This window comes from Crinia signifera, chromosome 1 (assembly GCF_055691185.1).
Source record: "Crinia signifera chromosome 1, ASM5569118v1, whole genome shotgun sequence".
NCBI lineage: Eukaryota > Metazoa > Chordata > Amphibia > Anura > Myobatrachidae > Crinia > Crinia signifera.
The window spans coordinates 165,319,666-165,346,146 of record NC_139217.1 but is presented as its reverse complement, the minus strand read 5'-3'; the positions used below and the strand labels follow the sequence as shown (position 1 = coordinate 165,346,146).

General features: G+C 42.8%; 1 protein-coding gene across 4 annotated transcripts in view; it reads left to right on the top strand.

Moving 5' to 3' along the window:
• The window catches only part of STAP1 (signal transducing adaptor family member 1), a 73,813-nt gene extending 51,686 nt beyond the window's left edge, over positions 1-22,127 (top strand). The window contains exons 5-11 of one of the 4 annotated variants that reach the window (XR_014471638.1): positions 1,251-1,435; positions 3,829-3,963; positions 7,054-7,123; positions 10,819-10,918; positions 13,100-13,255; positions 16,705-16,756; positions 20,723-22,127. Coding sequence is in view for 3 of the 4 variants with exons in the window: in XM_083176253.1 (XP_083032379.1) it covers positions 1,251-1,435; positions 3,829-3,963; positions 7,054-7,123; positions 10,819-10,918; positions 13,100-13,251 (642 nt within the window). In the remaining variant the exon portion in view is untranslated. Of the gene's footprint in view, positions 1-1,250; positions 1,436-3,828; positions 3,964-7,053; positions 7,124-10,818; positions 10,919-13,099; positions 13,598-16,704; positions 16,757-20,722 lie in introns of those variants that run through there. The other 3 variants (XM_083176274.1, XM_083176265.1, XM_083176253.1) reach the window with 3 other exon arrangements.
• The last annotated feature ends 4,354 nt before the right edge of the window (positions 22,128-26,481 follow it).

The window sequence follows — 26,481 nt, the reverse complement described above, 5'->3', positions numbered from 1 at the left end:
ATCTGAAGGATTCTTCAAAATGAGGATTTGTGCAAAATTAGCCTGTAGTGCAATTTTAAATAACTGTTTACAATGTAGCTTCAGTTTTTGATGTTTTTTTATTTTTATGTTTGTATGCTAAGGGTTTGTGACCAATCACTATTAGTCATCTTTATCAACTTTACTCTGAGCCCACGGCCAGGGCACACAGAGGTTTTAACACTTCAGGAGCCTACATATGGGACTTTTCAGTGGTCATTTTACTTGCACTCTAGGTACAGGTATACACCATGTTACTTAATGTGTGCCCATTTCATACAAGTACAAGCCCATTGCAGTCCTCATTTAGGCCGCCTAGATAATTTCTCAAATGCTTAAAAAAATTGCAACTGAAGACATTTTTTTTTTTTTTGTAAATAGCATTTCAGTCTAACTAGATGAGCCCATAGTCATTAGCATGAGTATCCTCTCTGTGGTATGCTCCTCTAAAGTACGCTTACTTTTTAATATGTTGAAGCATATTGGCATTTAACAATGCATTCAACTAATATATATTTGATCATGATTTGTTTTCCTTTGTAGATAATTTTTTTGTTTTTGTGGTACTTATGTAGTAACTGGGCTGCCGATTTCTAAATCGGGTCGGATCGGGAGATCGCATCGCATCGCATGCGACCATGCGATTCGATGCGATGCGATGCGATGCGATGACCCGATTTTTCCATAGGAATCAATGTTAAAATGGACTGAGTCCATTTTAACATGGAATTCAATGGGAAAAATGGGTCCTTTTCATACCCCTACTATCCAAGTGGGCATGGAGTTGGATATAAACCTGTGGCGAGCGTAGCGAGCCACCGAGCCCGAAGCGTGGCGAGCGAAGCGAGCCCCGCGAGGGGACGAATACCGTCCCCTCGCGGGGCTCGCTTCGCTCGCCACGCTTCGGGCTCGGTGGCTCGCTACGCTCGCCACAGGTTTATATCCAACTCCATGCCCACTTGGATAGTAGGGGTATGAAAAGGACCCATTTTTCCATAGGAATCATTTTAACATTGATTCCTATGGAAAAATCGGGTCATCGCATCCGATATCGGATGCGATATCGGATGCGATGCGATGCGATATCGCATCGCATCGCATCTGATTGTATGCCTTAACTTAAGGCATACAATCAAAAAATCGGCAGCCCAGTTACTACATAAGTACCGTTTTTGTTATTAAAGTACAATAAATACTGATCATTGGGGTAAAGTTTTCTTTCTTTCCTACAGCTAACAGTCCCGACTCAATTGACCTTGTTACCTGGACAAATAATTAGGCTAAAAGAAGTGCTAGAAAAGGAAACATCAAGAATCGCCTTTCAGTCATCTGAGGAGCCAATCCATTCACCGACTACAGCCTCTTCAGTTCAGCCCGAACTATACATAGATGTTCATAATGCAAATGAAATGCCTTTGTAAGTTGACACTCTTTAGATTGTCTGCTCCCCCTTTGCGCTAGGTCAGGCATGTCCAAACTATGGCCCTTCAGCTGTTGTGAAACTATACATCCCAGCATGCCTTGCAAAAGTTTTATCATTCCCTCATAGCAAAACTGTGGCAAGGCATGATGGGACTTGTAGTTTCACAACAGCTGGAGGGCCATAGTTTGGACATGCCTGCGCTAGGTGCACCTAATATTACTTAGGCAATTTGAGGTATTTGGTAACATGTTTGAAGATAATGTTGCAGTATAGAGACAAATCATTCCTCCATAAATTATTTATTAGATTTGCAGTAGTTGCTTTAGGAATAGTGAAAATTAAAAACACATAAAAAATCATGTGTTTTTTTTTTCCATTTTTATCGAAGATACCCCTTACCAGGAAATGTTGGATAGGTTAAAGCACATCCTTTACAACTATTTTTCATATCTAAACAATGTTGGGAAAGTATCAATATTTAAATATTTACATATCAGGTGATCAATTGAGCCGGCACATAGTAGCACCAACCAACAGAGCACCATTTAGTGGAATAGACAGGTGGACAAATGAATGGTCTAGTCTTGATGCTAGATAAAGACTATTTCAGACTTGGCACCACATATGGCTCTGTAATAGATTTGGCACAGAGATGGCGCTGCATGTTTTACTTGAAACCATATAGTGCCGGTCATCATATTAGACGCAACCAGATAAGGCCCCTCATGAGAATTGGCAACAGATGTGGCTAACATTATGGTGTTTGCACCATATATGACCTAACTTTTTGAGCAGTTACATTGGACACATTTGGTAAGGGTGGCTGAATTTGACCCGTACCAAGAAATGGTGCATAAACCTATACAATGAGTTCTAGCTTATAGTTAGGCAGGTAAAGTTCCATTCTGGAACTCAGAAGCACTTGCTGGCCTGATAGTAGCAGTAACTGTAAGTAGGAGTGCATCCTTCCTTCATCTGCAGTGCAGGAGAAAATGTAGTTAGCAAAGAAAGGTTTCTGCAATAGGTCTGCAATAGGTCATTTGTGCATGCTCTGAAACATGTAGATGACAATATGGTGTAAGCAAAAGGGCTGATAATAGGACAAGTTAACTTGTAAAAGGCAGAACTCTATTTTGCCTAAAACCAGCCTTCTGTCTGCAACAACTGTTTTGATTCTGTTCTATACAGCAGCAACAGCAGGAGTGATGGGGGTTGTATTCAATGTATGCAACCCACACCATTGTCCTAATGGAGAAGAAAGGGTTTACTTGGTAGGTGGGAGTGCTACTTTATTGGGATCATGATCAGTTCCAACTATGGACTATTGGTTGTCTGGTGCATCTAGGAAGGACAAAAGTTGAAGTGGGAGGCACTTGTCCCCTGCACCATCAACCCGAAGAAGGAATGGGCATCGGTGGGGTACCCATCAATGGTACCATTGATAGGTACCCTTGATGGTGTGAACCATCTGCAAGGGAAACATCAATATTTCACCCACCGATGGTCACCCCTGTAGGCTGTGGGCCACTGAGAGCTTGGGGCAAGGTTTCATGGGAGTTTTTTTGTAAAAAAAAGTAAATATTAATTGCTTGTGCATCATCGATGGTGGGGAACCATATGGTTCTTCCCCATCAATGGCAACATTGGTCATCGACCATCAATGATTTTGAATCATCGATTGATGATGGCCATCCCAACCATGGATCTAAATGTGTGAACTTTGTATCAATGATTTTGAATCATCGATTGATGATGGCCATCCCAACCATGGATCTAAATGTGTGAACTTTGTATATTTATTTATTTATTTACTTGCAGTTTCTTATATAGTGCAGCATATTCCATTGCACTTTACAATTGGAAACAACAGTGATAAAACAAACTGGGTAGAAACAAACCGATACAGAGGTAGGAGGGCCCTGCTCGCAAGCTTACAATATTCTCCCCATTCCTCCAGGCACTCCGGTTTCCTCCCATGATCCACAAATATACTAGTAAGTTCATTGGCTCACAACAAAAATGAACCCAAGTGTGTACTGTATACAGTATGTACAGTACATGGGCAGACTAGATGGGAATAGGGGTTCTTATCTGACATAAAATTCTATGTTTCTATGTAAGGAGACTGGACTATGATTATTGGTCACTGTCCCATAAGACATCAGGAAAGAAAATTGTAATATACATGTTGATATGGTTGCTAGCTTACCTGCAGCTAGTACAGTGAAGTTTAGTATCATAGATTGACCAACTCCTGATGTATTTTGTGTAAAGTTTGCCAGTCCTCTGGACGGGAGAATACAATATTACATAAAACAAGGTAATTGTCTCTGTATTCAGTGCTGTAATGTTTATAATGTGGTATCTGACCCTTCCGTTTTGTACAGGTGTTTTCATAATGTATCTCGCCAAGAAGCTGGAGAAATGCTCTTGAACGCTGAAGGTCGGGGTAATTTAATCCTGAGGCCTGGGGCAGATTGCAAGAATTTTGCTGTATCCATCCTTGAGCCATCAGAAAATGGGTAAATACACACACGTCATAAATATCAGTCCTATATGGTATAAAATCAATTGTGTTTCCTACAAACAAAAAGTACAGTACATCTATTTTGAAGAGGTGAATAAATAGTGGTCCAATAGCATACCAATCTAACTTTTCTTACACACTAGTTAATTTAATTTGACGGTGATATAGATGCCAATATAATATTTTCACACAAGGAATCATTTAAATCTGTGCGTACTGCACTCAATTCACAAATCATGGGCCTAATTCAGACCTGATTGCAAAGCACCTTTTCAGATCTGATCGCAAAACATAATTTCTCAAATGTACAAAATCATGCTACTGTAGATTGCAGGTGGGGCAATTATAACATGTGCAGAGAGATTTGGAGATATAGTGATCCTTTTTAATAGTCACAACTTATTAGATTTTTCCTTTTTCTTTTCTTTGAAGCTACAGCTCATCTTTGTATAAACTGATGCAGATAATTGAAATCATGTTGGCATTGTCTACTGTGCAAGCAGATGTCTCCGGGAACATGGTGCTTGCACCATGTTCCCAGGGACATTTTTTTTTGTAATTTATTAGATCGAAGACAAAAAAGGAGAAATACAGTACACACATGCATCACAACAGAGAAATCACAAAGGGCCTTATTCTGGTCGATGCGTAATTTTCCGAATTCTTTCGGATGGCGTTTTTTAGCCGTCTGCGCATGCGTGGGCAACGCTATGCGCATGTGCCACGCAAGGTCTCCATACTCATTCTCACTAATACCGTACAGAAATGTGCACCGCATTCACTCGGGAAATATGGGCGTAATATGGGCGTCATTCGGAACTACACAGGGGCGTAGTTTCAAAGTGTGCTAAACTGGGCGTAAACATGGGCGTACATGAGGGAGTGCACTAATTCTGGTAGGCGTGCATTCGGACAGCACACCGACAGCACACAAACAAAAAGGCAGGAAATATGCGGTCTTCATAAGCAAGTATTGCTTTGCGGACACCACTCGGTCATGCGCTAGGCATTCGGAACGCCCAATCAGTACGGGCGCAATGTCAGCTGAACACAATACAATCCACTCCTTTACTCATCACTCATTAATTACACTCTTGTCATTGCTTCAATTGGAACCATTGCAGCTTCAATGGACCATTACAAAACACACAAATATATGCTCAAAGCACGGCTGCATTTGTTACACACATTTACACTGCAAGCAATGGACAGAACTTGCTATCACTAATATAAATATACATGTCACTTTTACATTCACCAATAACATCGGTGCGTACGGGCAGGTTCCCGTCCGTTCTGACGCGGTAAGACCGTGCAGCAAACGCTGTAAGACCGTGCAGAATATGTGTGTGTCCACTGCACACGCAAGGTTTGGATGCCGTCCGTAAACACGCCCTGTTCTTCTAGTGGGAGTCCGTCCGTATGCGGAGGTCCGGTGGGCGTTTCTTCGGACGATGTCCACACAACGTGGCGTGCGGACCGCTCCGAAAGAATTCGGAAATTTACTCACCAACCAGAATAACCTCCAAAGTTTGGTCTATAAAGCACAAACAAAAGTTTCAGTACAACTCAAAACGAGGAAAACAGTAACGTTATGCATATGGAAAAAATGTATTATATATATAATATATTAGAGGAAAAAAACTGAAATCATCTAGTTTTCATTTTTATTATGAGGGTAAATAACAAGAGGAATCAACTAAAATAAAGTTAAAATGAGTACTAGGTTGGAATGGGGACAAGGGTGGTGGTGGGGCGGAGAGGTGTTCAAGTACTATGTGTTCCAGACAATACATCTACAGTAGTGGTACCCCATAATCCATAATTCCAGGAAATCAATACATAAGGATCAATGGAGACCTTAAACAATACTTATTAGCAAAAGCAAAGGTTTTTTTTTTTTTCAAATACTTGCAGTATTTTCCCCTGGGTAACCATATCAAAAGGCTCAATGTAGAGCCCCCACTTTCTATAGAAAGAGACCACACCAACCTCAGTTGCTGGAAATGCGATTTGTCTATCATAATAAAGAGTATATAACATTACGGTTTTGACAGTACCTGGAAAAGGAGGGATGCAGGTAATCCAGTTGCAAAGGATTACTTTTTTGGTCACTGTACCCGTATCGTCAATAATGAGATAAGGGCATTTCTAGAGGGGCCTAGATCCCAAATGGAAAAGTTTGCACAAAGTAAGGCAAAAGGGTCACTTTTAACAGACAATTTAAAAATCAAATTAATATAATTAACCACTTTACCCCAGAATTAACGAATCTTAGAACATTGCCAAAAATTATGGTAAAATGGCCTGTTGTCGCTTACATTTAAGAAAATTTCCAGTTTCACTCTCCACCATGAAGCTTCTGAGATACATAACCTATTGACCGTTTTGATGTGAACCTACTGTAACCATGAGCAACTCAGAAGTTTGATTCATGGTGTTTGAGCAGGGTATCTAATGAGGCTAATGAGGGAATATCTCTAGTCCAGGAAGAAAATGCTTTCCTTGAGACCTCATGAGGATAAAGACTTTGTTTTATAAGGATGTAATATAATCATAGAAAGTAAATCGTGGATGGGGTCCCGAACAGGGCTGGTTGAATTCTGTGGAGATACAGAGGATGACATTTAATAGGATGAGAATTTTTTTTCAAGTTAATGAGATGCGAAATGCGGCAAAAATCATGCATTTTTGCCGTGAAATCGCACATTCTGAAGTGGCAATGTTTAGTAACGCCGGAACCAGCATTCAGATGTTTTACCATTATAAAGTATACAAATTGCATATTTAATGAGATGCGAATTCGGGAAGACATTACTTAAAATCGGGGGCGTGCCTTCAAATCTTATCACTCATGTGAGGACATGCCCCTGTTTTGTTGCTGCTGCCTATCTGTTTGCAGGGAATAGACGCTGTGCGAATGCGAGTGGCAGCGTGGACTCCCAACTGCAACCCCCCCCCCTCCCCGCCGTGGGACATTGCTGGGCGCGGGAACATCCCTAAAACAGGATGTTCCTGCGGAAAGCGGGACGGTTGGGAGGAATGCCAGTTGATACTAACTATTCATAAGGTGTATTTTTTTTAGCAGGTCTTCTATCAAGCATTACAAGATATTAAAAACAGACACTGGTTTTGTCATTGAACTAGACAAGCCTGTAAGTTTTAAAAATGTTTATATTCCAGTTATACACATTGATTTATTGTATTATATATCCATATACAGTATACTCAGACTAGTACAAAAAAGATTGCGTGCTGCGCTTGATGAGCTGCTCAATATTGGGTGGCCAATATTGGAAGAAATATAGAAAAGAAATAGATAGAGCGCTTGAATATATGTGATTAGGGGTTAAAAACTTGTGCATGCCGTTTTTTATAAAACATCTATAAAAACATGTAAATAACTTGTAAAGAATGTTTACAGCCCTTCTTATGGGTATTTAAGTGGTTGCTGTGGTGCCGTGACTTAGATGGAAATGAGACTGCCGGTGGTCCGTTGCAGTGCGCTGGGAGGTGTCTGGCTGCTACCTTTCCCTAACTTTCCCTTCCCTTCAGCGTCTGTAGTTTGTTCGCGGTCCTCTACAGCAGTACGCTGTGTGCCGGAAGTTCGGGGTCCTTACTTCCGGTCAGCGTGTACAGCGTGTGGCATCTTCGGCGTGTTCAGCGTCTCCACTTGCAAACCAACGCGTTTCGAAGCTGCAGGGCTTCTTTGTCAAGTATACTCAGACTGCTTATGTCCGCCAGCTCCCACCAGGGGGCGAGCGCGCACGAGATGCTCAAGCACCTGTGGCAACGGAACTCCCTCTGGGTCCCAGCCGTCTCCCCCGGTCCCCCTCGTCGCCTCTCCAAGGTCCCCCTCACCGCCCGACCCCCCCCCCCCTCAACCCTGCCTGTCTCTCTGAAGTGGGGATGGGCAGGATGTCGCTGCCCCGCCGCCGAAGGATTGTGACGCGCGTGTAGTCCCTGTCCGCCGGCGCTCACCAGAGGGGAGGCTCTGGCGGGTGCCGAGCAAAGATGGCAGGGGCTACATCTGTTTATATATATATATATATATATAAATAGATAGATAGATAGATAGATATATCTATATACAGGGCTATTTTTCAGCAGGCTCCAGCAGGAACTGAGGCCCTTATTCTAGTTCACTATTTCTGACAAAATCTTTCTTAGATGGACAAAACCATGTGCACTGCAGGTGGGGCAGATTTAAAATGTGAATTAGATTTGGGTGAGTAATTTTGTTTCTGTGCAGGGTAATACTGGCTGCTTTATTTTTACACTGCAATATAGATCTCACTTTGAAGTAAAACCCCACCCAAATATAATTATCTCTGCAAAAGTAACACCTGCCTCACCTGCAGTGCACATGGTTTTGTCCATTTAAGAAAGATTTTGTCAGAAAGAGTGAACTAGAATAAGGACCTCAGTTCCTGCTGGAGCCTGCTGAAAAATTGCCCTGTCTATATATATATATATATATATATATATATATATATATATAGTAAATGTATATATATATATATGATCCTGGAGTCAGTGCTGGATTAGCAACAGGGCTGGCAAGGCCGTCGCTTAGGGACGCTCACTCATGTAGTGGCCCCCACACATGATATAGCTACTTTGCCAAAGAAAGGGCACTATGGCATATGAGAACAGGCATTTCTGTGTGGCATAATGTGATCTAGTGGCACCATGATTTTGGTAGCTGCAGGTATCTTTGACCCATAAACAGCCACTGTCTGTGTTGCCGGTGGAGATCACAGGAGGAGGAAGGAGTGTTTGACTTCCCACTTTGGCAGACAAGATGGTCAGTACTGCTTTCTGCTACACCTGATTAATCTTGTAATCTGAGTTATTTCCTCACATATAAGTCTATCTACCACTCCTACTGCAATGCTGTGAACACTGCCAAACAAACATACTTCCAATCATCTCTTCTCATGCCACCAACCCCAAGTGACTTTTTAAAACATTTCAATCTTTCCTGTACCCTCCCCCTCCTCCCCCACCGGCTACCATCAGTGCACACAAACTTGTAGGACAAGACTGATAACATCTGAGATGAAATGGTATGCTCTTCTGCAACCTCTAACCTACTTACTTCCCTACCTGAACCCTCTGGCACTTTCTCTTCATTTATGCCCAAAACTAAAAATGAAGTATCCACACTTTTCTCATCTTCCTACTCCACTACCTCTCCTCTTGATCCTATACCTGCACAAGTCATTAAATCTCTATCTTCTGTGCTTTTCCCAACCTTAACTAAAATTTGCAATCTCTCTCTTGCTACTGGTACTTTTCTTTCTCTGTTTAAACATGCAGCGATTACTCCCATTCTAAAAAAAAAATCCGACCCTAACTCTCTCTCTAACTACTGTCCTATATCTCAGCTCCTATGCCTCTCCAAGCTACTCAAGAGACTCGTCTAATCTCACCTCACACACTTTCTTAACTGTCACACCCTATTAGACCCACATCAGTCAGGCTTTCGTCGCAACACTCCACTGAGACAGCACTGACTAAAGTGGTGAATGATCTGGTCACTGCTAAGTCTAAATGCCATTATTTACTACTCATTCTTCTACATCTTTCTGTTGCACTTGACACTTTTGATCATACTTTTTTTCATACAAATATTGCACTCCCTAGGTTTTAATGATACAGCTCTTTCCTGGTTCTCATCTTACCTATCTGATCGTTTTTTTCAGTGTTTGCTTCTCTAACTCTACCTCCTCTTCACTACCTCTGTTAGTCGGAGTTCCACAAGACTCAGTCTTAGGTCCTCTGCTTTTCTCAATCTATACCTCATCTCTTGGCAAACTAATCAGCTCGTTTGGATATCAGTATCATTTGTATGCGTACAATACTCAAATACTCAATACCCTGCTCTCAGAATTTATACATATCAGCTTAACATTTTTTTAACCACTGTCCGCGGCTTCAAGATCTGTAAGGGGGCGTTTGGTTATTACTGCCTGTTAGTGGCGTAACTATAAATCATGAAATTTTGTGCCACTTACACAAAATTGACACCAGTAGAGCCACCTATACACATACTGCAAGAGAAGTGCTACCTATCAACATAATGGTCCCAATTACATATAACTTTCCCAGTAGTGCCATTACATGTATTGACCCCAGTAGCGTGCCCCACCCTGCCTCCCCCTTTGTTGCGGGGCTGCCTTTGTTGTCAATGGACTGTCTCTAATGGGAGGAGAACGCAGCATGACTCTCCTGTCCCACACTGAGTCTGGTGGTTATTTCAAATATGGCACTGATTCGTGAGTCAATCGGAGCTGTCAAAAGTGAATGGAGCTGGCTGTGGTGTGAGCATACCCCCACGCACCCAAGCCACCATGAATGGGGGTGCTATTGTTACACATTGGTGCCCATGGCTGTAGGGGTGTCAGGCATAACCTCATGTGGCTGTAAGGTTGAGGGGGGGTTGCCTCAAACTTGGACCAGGCCCCTAGGACAGTGGGGCCCTCTGGCAAATGCCCATTGAGCCCATACGTAGAGACGGCCCTGCACTAGGATACTGTTCTTAAGGGTCATTACCAGTAAATTTCCTGACTTTGTTCATGCATAGAAGGGCTACATGGAGGAGTGGGGGGAATGGATTATGAAGGTGTGCCAACACAAATGTATTATTTTAAAAGCATTGAAGAGGTTATTTGTCCAGAATAGTTGTTATTAACTGTGCTGAAGGATAGTATTTGTATACTCTGTCATACACTTGCTTATAGTGTAATTTTATGGTATGCTTTGCTTATATTCATTTTTATGTAGCCCTTTTGTATTGAATATATTCATGATGTTTATAATGACGTTGTTTGTATTTGCTATCTAGGTCACACTTAACACTTTTGATGAAGTTGTGCAGCATTTTATTAAGGAAACCAAAGGAAAGCTGAAGCCACTCGTTGCCAACATATATGAAACACAGATAGGTATGGCATTGTTTATTCTCTATGTTATGTATTGATATAGTTCTATACCAAGTCTGGCCAACCTGTGGCTCTCCAAACTACATATCCCAGCATGCTTTGCCACAGTTCTAGCATTCCATAACGGTGGCAGTGCATGCTGGGATGTGTAGTTTCACAACAGCTGGAGAGCCACAGGTTGGCCACGCCTGTTCTATACTATCTTAAGGCTCTCATACACTTGTGTGATTTGCCATGATTCAGACGGATTGGATTGAGAAATAAAGTGAAATTGGGCCAAATCACATGTGTTTGACATCTGCTCTGACCCACTGCGCAGTCACATGCGCATCAGGTCAGAGTCCGAGATCGGACATGCTGCACATAAGATAAATCGTATGTTCAGCCGTCAGCAGCACATCGTGGGTGCTTCCTAGGACCTGCAATGTATCGCATCTGACTTCCCTTAAACTTCCCCGCAGCTACCTAGGAGTCATTTTACATGCAATAAATCGTATGAAAAAAATGGCACATAAAGTGCCAAGTCAGATGTTAGCCCTCCCAGGGAGCTGCTGGGGGAGCTCAAAGGTAATCAGGTCCAACTTGCCCTTTAGACAAGTTGGACTAGTGTATGAGAGCTTTTAGATGTAGCTTGGATAAAGATCTCATTGCAAAATACAGATGGAGCGCCTCTCATATTTGTGTCCCGGGATCGTCAGAATTTGTCCGCTGACGATCGCCAGCGGAGAGGCGCCCCATCTGACTGAGACGTGCGTGCGTCTCACACGCACGCGCGTCTCAGTTTCCCGTCGACGGGGGGACGGGAACCCTGTCCATCTCCGCTTCAGGGAGACGGACAGGCTTAGGGGGGGTGCGGCAAGGCGGCGGGGACCCTGGGCGACCGTCGGCGAGGCGGCAGGGACCCGGGGGGAGCCCTGTTGTAAAGGGACGCATCTCATGCGCGCGCGTCCCCTTACGGCGGCTGGCGGGGGATAGCGACTCTTCCGCCATCCCATGCAAAGCTGGGACCCGCTCCATCTGTATGAGCCAGTCCCATCAGCTTTAAAGATAACGCTGATCTCCACTTACATCAGTCGTTTAAACACTAGAAACATTCTGAAGATGTATTTTTTTTTTAAATCAAGAAAAAAAAGTTTGTTCTATTAGAAAAGCTTATCTGTCACCTATTTGATTACAATAATGAAAAAGATTAATACAGTACAATACCTAAACATATCAGACTGCAGTACAATTTCTTATTATATTTATACAGTATGCTGCAGAATTTAATTTTGTCCATATCTTCATAGAGTAAAAAGCACACTGACTTTTGACTTTTACTTACAATAATTGTAGACTTAATTGTAGACTTAATTGTAGTGGGTCACATACATTTATAATGTTTGTCATACTTACCTACTCTCCCAGAAGGTGCAGAAGACTCCCGAATTTTCAGGTAGTTTCCACTGGAAAAGTGGCTGCTCCTCCCAAATTCTGGGAAACAAGTGCTGAAATTGTGGGATCGAGTACAGGGGCCAGAGTGGATAAGCATGTTTATTGCAGAAGTTACATCATTGCCATCCACTTATTATACATTTTTCAGCATGGCTGCAGCTAGTAAAGACACACTTCTGCAGGTATCTTCACCCAAACCACTTTACAGATCATGTAATCACTACACAGTTGGGTACTTGTGTATTATCATGGCGCCCATCGCATCGCATACCACTAAATAGGGTATACCCACAGTTTTACTGCATCTTATATCTACATATTAATAAGGCTAAAGACATATTACAATGTCCTGTTTAAATCAATACAATGTCAATGTACTAATTTAAAATGTCTAAATGTTTATTCCCTGTCTAGCACCTTTGTAGGCTGACTGATAAGGCTGGCTCATGTGCCTTGTCTTTAGCTTGTGCCTTGGTTTTAATAGCCTATTATTGCATTCTAATCACCATAAAGGAGCATATTTATATATATAAAAAAAAATATCCCCCGAATTTCAGGAGCTTCTCGGCCATTCCGGGAGGGTAGGCAAGTATGTATTACTCAGAACCCACCAATGTTGTTGAATGAAAGTGTTACATTTGAAGCAGGGTAATGATCACTCCCACCATACACCAGGGCACACACATTGTTTTATATTCACAGGGCCACTGATCATTTCTTTCAGGAACCCCTTTGCCATTCCTTTTTCAGATTGCAGTGCAAAAGAAAGTGAAGGCCAGAAGAAATCTATGGAGTCCAGAACAAGAATGATAGCGAGACAATTAAATTTACAATTACAGCATGGAATGGAGAATTCCTATATGAATGGTGATCATTTCCGTCGTGTTTCTGTTGACCATTGAATGAGTGAGACTTGTAAAGAACTTTGCAGTAAACATCATTTGACCGTCAAGTATTTTACAAAAGAGAACAAGATTTACTCTATTTACTGTATAATATCCTTTATGTTATTTGTGTGTAAAGCACACAAGCATAGACTGAGTACAGGGATCATGATGCTTCATACACACATGTACAGCAACAGACATGAAAATAATAACTCACCCTCCATAATATCATTGCCTTTTTTCTACTCTCATGTACTTGTATTGTAAAAACTCTATGATTAAATGTGGGAAGATGCCATAAGAAGTATAAAGCTAATTGCTCATTTCTTTCTCTTACACACAGGAGCTTTGACCATATAAACCCTCTTGCATATACTGTACAGTATAGCTAATACCGCTTTCAGACCGCAAATGCCAGGTCGCACCAGGATTAGGACACAGGTCCGTTCAGGGAGTGACCTGGCATTTGTGCTGACTGCGGCTCTCAGCCACCTGGGTTATTGCCTGGTCGCTGATGTCATCCGAGGGTGGGGCAGAGCGGCAGTGCATAAGATGGGGGGGGGGGGGGGGGCAGCACTATGGTAATACTAGTGCCTCCTCCATAGAAGTGAACAGGACCCACACTGCCCAGCAACCGGTATCGGGTTGCCGGGTTGCTGGACCCGGTATTTTTCAAAAGGCCCTTTCATACACAACACGGTGACCCTGGTCAACCCAGCAACAAAGTCGGACCGGAGTTATTTGTGTGGTGTGAAAGAGGTATTAATGATATAGACTAAACTTAATACAGTGGTGTAACTACAGGCTGAGCTTAGTTAGGCAAGACGTTGCAGTCTGTATTTCCAGACTCCCATATCATCATCTTCCATGCCCCCACCAGTACCGGACCCACTTGCCCCCTGTCTGCTGCTTACATTGGGAGGCTCCTCTGTCCGTGGGGTCTACCTGTGGAGGTTGGTGTCCCCGCAATAACTACCTATGGCTGCCCACTGCTGTATCTGTTCCCTTGGAGTTCTGACTGACATTCTGCACAGTCCCCCCCTTATCTGCCAGTTCCCTGTTTGGCTTTGTTGGTACCTACTCAGCTACATCTGCACATGTATATGGTAAGGGATTATAGAAATCTAATAGCAAACCCACCTTGACAATTTGCAAGGGGCCTCCTAGCCTCTAGTTACACCACTGACTTAAGGCCCGTACACATGGGGTGATTTTGAGCTGAAAGCAACTCAGTTTCACCGTTTGAGCTTTCAGCTCAAAAGCTGCCCAGTTTGAAATAGGCATGCAATAAGCTGCACGCTCTCGCTCCGTAGCTGACATTTACTCTGCTGGTATTCACAGTGGTGAAAATTCGCTGGGCACTGTGGGCATGGGGGGAAATTGTTAAATGTGTATGCTATGCAGCCCAGCCCAGCGATTTTAGCGATCACCAGTATGCATAGATACTGGGCAAAAACGCCCAGTGTGTATGCACCTTCACTATATATAAAAATACACAACATTCTTTCTTCCTTGGTTTCTCAGAGGGATTGCATGTTTGACAATCTCTGCCAATTCCAATGCTCTAGTAACATTTACATAGCAAAAAATATTTAGATGCACTTAAGTAGGATTACAATGAAAATGTTCTTTTCATTTCTGAAATATAAATACAGTATATGCAAAGCAATTTAGTTTTAGATAGGGCTTAATTTGACTATCAGACATAATAATGTAGTGAATTAATAATGTAAATAATATAGAAACAAAGGCACTCACAGGTGATTTTAAAATAAAACTTACCTTATGGAAAGTACATGTTGGCCAAGAACAGGTTCAGGAACCCAGTTCCTGATGATGTCATATGTAGTTAGCAGTTCAGGAACTGAGTTCCTGCTGGTTCCTGCTGAATAATAGCTCTGCGTGTAAGCACATAAATACTTTAATGATAGAGCCAGAGGAATACTTACAGTACCCAGAACTGCAATAGTTTCTGGCTGCAACGTCATGTGTTACTGCAAGGTCTTCCTAACTGTAACATAACACTTGCATTTCTTCTGTGTATACTAGTAAATATTGCCTTCGTTATTCTTGAAAAAAGGGTACTTGTGAAGTATCATGGCTCCCACGATGGGCATCGTATAGTAAAAAATCGCATGCGATCGCATGCGATTCGATCGGATCGCATGCGATTTTGATCACAAATGCATCCAAATGCATTTAAATTAGTAGGAAACATGTTAAATGCACCCCAAATGCCATTTTACACACTGTACCACCCCCACTATCAACCCCAACCAGAAGCGTGGCGAGTGCAGCGAGCCTGCGAGGGGCGGCGGTACACGTCCTACGACCTTTTCATACCCCCACTATCCACGTCGGCGTGGAGATGAGAATAGAAAGTGTGGCGAGCGCAGCGAGCCACCGAGCCCGAAGCGTGGCGAGCGCAGCGAGCCCCACGAGGGGACGCGGACACCTGTGAAGCAACACCTGTGAAGCACGCGAGGGGACGGTATCCGCGTCCGCTCGCCACGCTTCGGGCTCGGCACTTTCTATTCTCAACTCAACGCCGACGTGGATAGTGGGGGTATGAAAAGGTCATAGGATGCGTACCGCCGCCCCTCGCGGGCTCGCTGCGCTCGCATGCGATTTTTTTAAAAATGCATCAAAAATGGGAAAAATCGCATCGCATCGCATGCCATCTCATGCCACAACATTTGGCATGCTATGGCATGCGATGGGAGCCGTGATACTACACAAGTACCGAAAAAAGTATGGACAATTATTGAACATTGCACATTTACTGTTGCAGACATTATATTACTAATGGTGCCCATACACGCACCGATCCCGGCGTGCGTTCTGTGCTTTACTAGCACACATCGCATCGTATGCGTTGTGCATGCGTTGTGCATGCGATGCGATAAAAAGCTAGTACAAAAAGTATGTACAGCACATACTTTTTGTACTGTGCGATGAGGTGCCGCGGGAGCACGCATCTCATCGCATAGCATCGCACCGCCTGGATCGGTGCGTGTATGGGCACCATAACACTCTGTATGGTTGCGGCTAGAATTCTTTCTGTCTTCTGACATTTCCCATCATGCCTGGGTCCACGTAAACCTGGAGGGGGAATAGAATAGTATGGGAAGTGAAGCGAGCCTGTGAGGCGTAATCTGGCGTCAATCAAATGAAATAAACTACACCTACGGAAATTATAGATAAAATAAAAAATGCTGTGAGGGCATCTATAACTTCTGCCCTCACCTAACGTCACATCCTTGTCAGAAGATAGAGGTGGATCTAGATACAACCCACTCTGTACTGTATATGCTCTCTTGCCATCTTTGGTGGGCCAGCCACAGACAATTCTCTGTGTATTGTGCCAAAAAAAACCGCAACGTTGAAAACCCTATATTATTATGCTTTATTGTATGCTAATAGGTAACTCTGTGAACTGCAGTTTGTAATTCGCTCTCCTCTGATTAGTATTTCCAGGAAAAAAGAAATAACACAAAGTGGCAAGGATAATATATTCACGGTAAGTGATTTTTAACATACGACACACGTTTTTAACTAGAAGTGCTACCATCCATTTAAAACAATGGTTGGTTATTTAAAATCTCAATCTTGGATAGATTTTATTTTATTTGGCTGGTATGGTATGGTGTGTCAGTGGCACTGTTGGACATTTTAAAGTGTGATACATTAGACAGGTCCACATAGTAAGACAAGAAAAGGTTGTGCCCGATTTAGTTACCTCTCGTTTCTGTTATTTTAATATCTTAGAACAATAATTAACTGCAAATGGGTGGGAATATACAGTGCATACAGACTAATTCCAAGATGTAACAAATTTAATCCCCCCCCCCTCAAAATTCTATGCACGATACCCCATAATGACAACATGAAAAAAAAAAATCTAATAAGTCATATGTATATAAGTATTCACAGGCTTTGCTCAATACTTTGTTGATGCACCTTTGGCAGTAATTACAGCCTCAAGGCAGTATGTATGCTGTAATGGTTTGCATTATTGCCTCACAGCACTGAGGTCATGGGTTTGATTCCCACCATGGCTCTAACTGTGCGGAGTTTGTATATTCTCCCCGTACTTGCTTGGGTGAGAATATACTGGTAAACTATTTGGCTCCTAACAAATTAACCCTAGAATGTCTGTGTGCTTTTGTACATGTGGTAGGGAACATAGATTGTAAGCTCCACTGGCGTAGGGACTGATGTAAATGTTCAAATTCTCTGTAAAGTGCTGCGGAATATGTAGGCGCTATATAAGAAACTGATAATAAATAAATACGTATTTTGTATATGATTGGCACTCCTATCTGTGGGCAGTTTTGCCCGTTCCTCTTTGCAGCACCTCTCAAGCTCCATTAGGTTGGATGGGAAGCATTGGTGCACAGCCATTTAAGATCTCTCCAGTGATGTTTAATCGGATGTAAGTCTGGGCTCTGGCTGGGCCACTCAAGGACATTCACAAAGTTGTCCTGAAGCCACTCCTTTGATATATTGGCTGTGCTTGGGGTTGTTGTCCTGCTGAAAGATGAACCATTGCCCCAATCTGAGGTCAAAAGCGCTCTGAAACAGGTTTTCATCCAGGATGTCTCTGTGCATTGCTGCATTTATCTTTCCCTCTATCCTGACTAGTCTCCCAGTTCCTGCCGCTGAATACCATCCCTACAGCATGATCGTGCCTCCACCATGCTTCAATGTAAGGATGGTATTGGCCTGGTTTCCTCCAAACAAGTCTGGCATTCATGCCAAAGTGTTCAATCTTTGTTTCTGTGCTTTTTACTAAATAGCAGCAAGGGCCGCATCACATATTGTGGGGCCCAGGACTGACAAAATAGGCAGGGCCCCTCTGGGGGTGGAGCTATGCATAATGTGGGTGGGGCTATAGTGGGAGAGCACCTGAAGGGTAACACAGCAGCCTTGCACTCACCGAGTTGCAGCCACATCTTCCATTTCTTCCTGGTTTACTCCTGTCTAGGTGCCGATGCCTGCCATCCCAGAATGGGGCATTGCACGGTGATCTGGGCTGCAGCAGCTCCTGGCCATTGACCCCCTCATTTACATGCAGCTGGAACAGGAAGGGGAGGAGAGAGAATGGAAGAGCCTCTCTTCCGAGTCTTCCTGCCATGGTACAGCCCGGTAGGGGCTGGACGCAGTGTACGCTCTTGCTGATACTAGCTGCCTCATAGAGGCAGGCATTGGTGCGCTGCACAGCCGCTTCTTCTTTCAAAGGGCTGCTTTCAGCCTGCACTGCCTGGGTGTGTGTGCTGGCCACTCTTCTTGTTTTTAAATGGCCCGCAAGCCTGCTGTGCAGAGTGGAGATTGGCTGTCGAGCAGATATGCCCTGCTCTGTCCTCCTCTACAGCAGTGACAGCGGGCAGCACAACAAAGGAGCCAGTGCAGGCCCTCAGATTTGTCAGGGGCCGTGACTGGAGTCCCCATAGACCCCCCTGATGGCGGGCCTGGTAGCAGCTCCTGTCTGGCCACTCTACCATACAGGCCTGATTGGTAGATTGCTGCAGAGATGGTTGTCCGTCTGGAAAGTTATCCTCACTCCCCAGAGGAATGCTGTAGCTCTGACAGAGTGATCATCGGGTTCTTGGTCACCTTCCTGACTATAGCCCTTCTCCCACAATTGGTCAATTTACATGGCCACTCAGCTCTAGGAAGAGTACTCTTTTTGAAGTTCTTCCATTTACAGATGATGGAGACCCCTGTGCTCATTGGGACCTTCAAAGCAGAAGATATTTTCCTGTACCCTTCTCCAGATGTGTGCCTTGAGACAATCCTGTCTTGGAGGTCTACAGACAATTCCTTCGATTTCATGCTTGGTTTGTGCTCTGATATGCACTGTCAAGTGTGGAACCTTTTACATAGACAGGAGTGTGCCTATCATGTTCAATAAACTAAATTTACCAATTAAGCTGTAGGAACAGTGGAAACAGGATGCACTTGAGCTGGCAAAGGCTGTGAATACTTTTGTGTGAATTCTTATTTTTTTTTTTTTATAAATATGCAAAAATCTCCCCAAAAACTTTATTCACGCTGTCGTTATGGGGTATTGTGCGTAGAATTTTGAGGGAAAAAATAATTTATTCCATTTTGGAATAAGGCTGTAACATAAAATGTGGAAAAATTTAAGCTCTGTGAATACTTTCCGGATTCACTGAAATGCTGTGTATACACACAAACAGAAATGTTTATTTACTGTACTGTCCCCTAGGCATCACGGGTGTGGTATAGGTGTCTGACAGTCGGGATCCCGACAGTCATTAGCCCGACGTCGGGATCCTGACTGGCCGGACTCAGACAGCATGGTGAGCGCAACAAAGCCCCTTGCGGGCTTGGTGGGCCTATTCTATTCTCCCTCTATGGGGGTCGTGGACCCCCACGAGGTAGCATAGCAGGTGGCCGTCGGGAACCCGGCTGTCGTGTTTTGACAGTCAGGATCCCGACGTCGGGTAAATGCCTGTTGGGATCCCGACTGTCGGGACCCCGTCCGGAACCCGGCAACACATCATTGCAAAATTTTTAGATAATTATGGGTGATATTTTCAAGTTCTCTACTGCGTACCTTGGGTCCAGGCTGAATTTTGTAAAGAACATTCTTCTAAAGCAAAGCAAACAATTCTTCTATTTTTTGTATGGCTATGTATTTTTCTGAGTGGCCTCTAGATAGAGGTCCTATATAATCTTTCTTTAGATCTATTAACACATTTAAATCGGTCAAACTACAGTAGATGGCTCATTTACTGCAGGCCCTACAAGAACATTCTCATACGGTAAATAGAGTACATTTTCATTTAGGAACATTTTATAATGTAAGAATGGTCTTTAATTCAGCCTTTTCTCAAAAGAATAAAAAAAAAAAAAAATCGCTGACGGGGACGAATTTGGACCTGTACAAACCAGTCTGAATCTGTCCCTTAATGCTCAGCAAACCTATGGTTAAGCTGTGTACACACGGGGGGCGATAGGGGCTGAAATTGCTGGGAATCTGGTCCCTGGTGACCATATTGCCAGTGATGGGAGTGTGCCCCGGAGATAAATTGCGGGGTGCGCGCTCCCGTTTTCAGCGACCAGCTGATTACCTCTGCGGCTCCACCGGCAGAGGTTCCCCTTCATCAGCGATCATCTCTGGTTGCTGATGAAAAGGAGACACTGAGCAATATATCTCCCCCGTGTGTACACACCTTCAGTTCTTGTAGGTTTGATGAGCATTTTGCAAGACACCTTAGAATATTTATCATATGAAGTAGCCTAATGTGGTGACAAACAACCAAACGTGGTGGATTGGATATAGTGTACTGTGAGTGATAACCATAATCAATGAACTGGTCCCTCTGGTGGAAGTGTGGGCATGAGTACTATATAGAAAAACTGTTATAATAACTGTACAATGTTGTCTTGTTTGTAGTTACCAAAACTACACATACAGTACTGTTTTACATTCTGATTAACTTTGTCTATCTGTTAGGCTGAGGAACGTAGATGGAAGACAGATGACAAGCGAGACCCAGAGATTTACAGAAAGCCATCCATCAAGTGTTAGCTCCCTAATAAAAATATGTGGGGAAATGATATCTTATTCTGTTTGCAATTCTCATATTGTAAAATATTACCTGCAGAAAAATCTATATTGGTTTGCCTTTAAAAAATACCTACCTGTTAACAATGAAAGAAAACACAGATCCAAAGATCACATCGGTGTACAAACAACTTCATGCAATGAGTGCAACCAACCAGGCTCCCAAGTAACATGTATCATGTAGTGGACTTGGCATTCATGCCCTTGTATTATGAGAACAAATTGATCCTTATTGTTTACTATTTTTCTTTATTTACTGCTTAACTAACTAACTAGGATAACTATCAGATTTATACCTCTTTCACATCGCATCTTGGATGCAGGTAATTGCCGGGTTGATAATGTGTTGTCCAACTCAGTAATTCGACCCAGTTTATAGGATGGGTTAAACCCAGGTCGTCCGCTTTTTAATTTAACCCAAGTTTAATGTGAAAGCACCGGACCTTGGTCGGTGCCGTGTCACACCTGGGATCTTGATCCCGCGTCCGACAGCATTGCAATGTGAAAAGGGTGTTACCACAAATCCTTACAGTCTATAAGAAAAAACGATGTATTGCCACTACAACTGCTTCCACCTACAGTATGAATCACCACAAGTGACTTGACTGCTGAACAGATAGACTGTGCATGGAAAAGACACATTTGGGAGGTCATTCCGGTTGACTCGCAAAGCAGTGAATTTCACTGCTTTGTGAGTAAACTAACACCGCCTGCCCACACAAACACCCGTCCCCCACTGGACAGCGAATGTCCCTGCAGGCATGCTAATGGATGTTTTGCATAAACATCCATTTGCAGCCTTGCGTGCGGGCCCAAAATCATTCGATGGTCTCCGACCATTACTCTCTGGGGACTCAGATTAGTGGCGCCCTGCTAAGTGAACAGCTAAGTGAACAGGGTGGGTAGCTGAGATCAGGTGACGCCAGCTGCCTGCCCACGAAAGTCAGGAAGCCACCCCCGTTCGCATGGGGTTGCCTAGCGTTTTCCTGGACGCACCCTACGATTTTGTGCGTACGCCCAGTAAATGGGTGTTTGTATGTTTGAATGCGAACACATTCCAGCGCGCCTCTTTCACATGTCCCCAATCACGAGCGCCTCAGAAACTATGCTGCAAGTCTCAGAGGGCGCCCACAGTGCAGACCTGTAAATGTGCATATGTCCGCATATGCAGATCTAAAATATGGGGCGAATCAATTACAATAACCTCCTTGATTCTAGGGATGGGGAACCTTCAGCCCTCCAGCTGTTGTTGAACTACATATCCCAGCATGCCCTACAACAGTTTTAGCATGGCCAAATAGTAAAACTGTAGCAGCCAATGCTGGGATGTGTAGTTCAACAACAGCTGGAGGGCCAAAGGTTCCCCATCCCTGCTTTATGGAGTGAACAGGAGAAGTGTGCTGACCCTGGAATAAACTACACTACTTACAACTGAAGCAGACTTGTACCTCTTATCAAAACACCTTTACTAATGCTGGCCACACATCAGAACAATTATCCTCCAACCATCCAACTAGTTGGTACTGGATAGGAGCAAATGCAATTTGTAATTAAGTCATTTGTTTCCCATATCGGAAAATGGACAACAACTGTCCCTCAGATAACGTACTGTAGTTGGACCTATTTGATTTAAACAATTTCACTGAATGTTTTTGTCCATTCTCCTGCATTTGTGAGCAAATTACTTATGGGCATTTGCCCCCATACAGTACCAGATTTTCAGTCCAACCAACCATCTAGTTGGATGGTTGGAGGAAAGTTGGTCTGATGTGTGGCCAGCATAAGCCTATGAACAACTAATCTCATAAATAAAATCATGACAACTGTATATGGCTCTACAATTGTTTATTGAGAACATTAAGATAATAAAATGTTAGTGAGGAATAATGGAGCAGGCAAAACTTAAGTTTGGTAGACAAATATGTAAAATTGACAAAAAAAACATGTAATTATCCAGCCCCAAGGTGCACAGCTAAAAGGCAACATATCCTCCCTATCCATGCCCTATTGGTGACACCCATCTGGTAAAATGGAGTAGCTGGCCTCCGGATTAGAAGGTAACAACAGACACGCAAGTTGGCAGGAAGGTGTACTTGCATTGGCCACAGATAATTTGATCTAACAGACCTCTCCACTGCAAAGAGAAAAGAAATGGAGAGTTGGATTCCTCAACAAATAAGCCTAAGGTCTTGCAAATCTGACACATCAATACCCCTTAGGCCCAGCTCCACCCCATTAGCTGACTGATCGGCTAGCCACAACAGTCACAACATTGTCATCACAAGGAGTTTTGTTCCAGCCTATGCTCTATGGCTGTGTCAACGGTCAAGATGTTCTGATGTAAAAAAAAAAAAATATTTTAAGATCAGAAATATTAAAATAAATAAAATTGATTTGGATAAGTCTTAAATAGGTATTTTTGACATAATAAAATCGTAAAAAAATTCCCATAAGTTTGGACAAGTGCCCCTTCAATATGTTGCTATGGGGCCCACAAAGTTCTGGTCATACCCCTTTCAATACGCATATGAGCCACTTGTTTATAAACCAGTTGGGTACTGTATATAAAGATTTTTTTTATATATATTTTATTTTAAAGGTGCTACTGAATGTGATGCTACACTCTTTTTTTCATAATCTTTCGCATACTGTATTATGAAATAAATGCTGTTTGCTTATTTTTCTCATAAGGACTGGCTGTCATCACAAAATTGTAGTACAGATCAACTAAAAAAACCTGTTTTTACCACTATATATATCTCCATATCGTCGAAAATTCAAATACTCCTCCAAGTTACAGTTCACATGTGTTTTACATTTCTCTACCTAGAAATATGATAAAATGCATAGTAATCTGGTTTACAAACAAAATAGCCATATATTATATACAACATAACAAACTCCACAATTGTTTTTGCATTTGTTTGTTACTTTTTTGTTATCAATAGATATAAAAAATAAATGATGCCTAGATACTCCCTAAATTGTTTTAGATCCCCGTCGCAACAATATCTTCTATCCATCAGTGCCCATAAGTCCCCACTCTGGCATTGCCCTTCCATCATGTTTCACTACAGAGAGAACTAAAGCTGGGTAAACACTAGGCGATATTTTAAACACATTTGCAGATAATGACATTTTTTACATCAAATAATTTGCGTGTACGCCAGCATTTTGCAACCACTGTGCGGTGGTACACTAGTGTGCCTTAAGCTGATCTCAAGTGTGCCATCAGAGCTAGAGATGTCCACACCAGTTTACAGTCACCACCAGTTCAGCTGTTATTCACTGGTCTCTTGTTTTCATATAAGGGCCTATGTATTTACATTTTTGTTGTCTGTGGGGACCAGTGGGATTGTTTTTTCAGATAGGGACCAATAGATTTCTTTGTTTTTCTGTGTGCGCCCATGTGTTTTTCCTGGTTGGGTCTGATGGTGTGCCATGGCAATTTTACAATCTTGTTTGGTGTGCTGCTGTTGAAAAAGGTTGAATTCCACTGGGCCTGATTCAGACCTAGTTGCAGTTTAGCAAGGATTCACTAAACTACAATTCCAGATGTTAGACGGTGGGGGGACGGGGGCTCGGGCCCGACACAGCAACTCTGCTTACAGGTGTGCCACACTGATCTTGAATCCTAATGAACCATTTTGTGTATAGCTGTTGTGTAGGACCTGTTATCTGACCCTAGCTGCAATTGTAAGACATTATGGAAACAGACATTTTTAGGATCTTTTGCAGAGAAAGCTCAATAGAACAGAGTTCTCTACTCACTAATTCATTTATACACATAAAGGACAAAAGACAAAGGTTTTAATAGTTATGGAAAACATGAGATATATCTCTATATAGTGGGAGAAACCGCACTCCATGCCTTTAAACAGGGGTGCTCGTTTAGAGAAGACAGGATTCCAATAATAATAATATCAGGTTCCAGTGTAAACTGAGGAGGGCACTCACCACATAGTTGAAATAATCAAAGAAAAGTTTTATTCACATTCAGGACATAGTTGTTTGACGTTTCAAACCCGTAGGGCCATTGTCAAGATATACACAAGGTACAACTGACAAGTGTGCAAGCAGATGGTATGAAACGTCGACCAACGATGTCCTGAATGTGGACAAATAAAACTTTTCGGTACTTGCACGGCGCCAACGGTATTTGGTCGCACAACTTTTAATCGCATCGCATGGCATACACCCGATGCACTGCGATGCGATTTAAAATTGTATAAGCCCCCTATACGATGTTTAATTGTATAAGCACCCTAATGGGGACTTACAATGTTAAATGCACCCCCACTATGAACGTGAACCCGAAGCGTGGCAAGCGCAGCGAGCCCGCGAGGGGCGGCGGTACACGTCCTCCGACCTTTTCATACCCCCACTATCCACATCGGCATGGAGTTGATTTTATATAGTGTGGCGAGCGCAGCAAGCCCGAAGCATGGCGAGCGCAGCAAGCCCCGTGAGGGGACGCGTAATACCTGTGAAGTAATGCACGTCCCCTCGCGGGGCTCGCCACACTATATAAAATCAACTCCACGCCGACGTGGATAGTGGGGGTATGAAAAGGTCGGAGGGGGGTGCATTTAACATGGTAAGCCCCCATTAGGGTGCTTATACAATTTAACATTGCATGGCATTGTATGCCATATACAATGGTATACAATTTTAAATTGTATACCATCGGGTGCCAATCGCGTCGCATCGCATGCCTTATGGTCTGCGATGCGATGGGCGCCGTGATAGTACACAAGTACCAACTTTTCTTTGATTATTTCAACTATTTGGTGAGTGCTCTCTTCAGTTTACACTGAAACATGATACTATCTATAGATATATTTATACATGCACATACATAGGTTCAGTATCCATTATCCAAAATTCTAGGGACCAGAAACCTTTTGGATAATGGATTATTACGTATTTCGGAATATTATTAGCTTCAAATCATGTATCTTGCATTTATGTTGTACACATCAAACACATACAAATATATTTATATAGATCTATATCGCTGGTGCAATCCTAGACACGGTCTTATCCGAGATAGAGATCGCTGGTTCTGTCACAAAGCAACTCACTTTCCCCAATCCTCAATGCGTTTTTCCGCCTGGTTTATCCTTCAGCAGCTTTTATTTATCATTATATTTTATTCACTGCCATCTTAACGTGGCATAATAAATGAAATATTACCTTTACAAGCTGACAATATTTCTGTAAAATCAATCCAATGTTCATTGTTTTCAGCGCTGCTATTGGTTTTATTTGCATGTTTTTGTCTGCCCGATTTTGACTAAACCCAGGCTATAAGTAGCTGCTTGCACTGGTAAAGCAGTTTATGTCAACCGTGCCTCCACCTTTATCACACACTCCTAATGCACAAACACTCCCTCATTATAGCCAGCCACTGACACTCATCTGCTGGTATTACCAGCAGTGAGTAAAGGAGTGGACGGCTTTTCATAATGTCCTGCTATGGAAAGTTGTTCAATGAGAAAATTCCTGGCCCGGGTGGGTGAAATAAAAAAAAATGGTACTTATGTATTATCTGGGCTTCCGATTTTTTGATTGTATGCCTTAACTTAAGGCATACAATCAGATGCGATGCGATATCGCATACGACCATATCGCATGCGATGCGATGA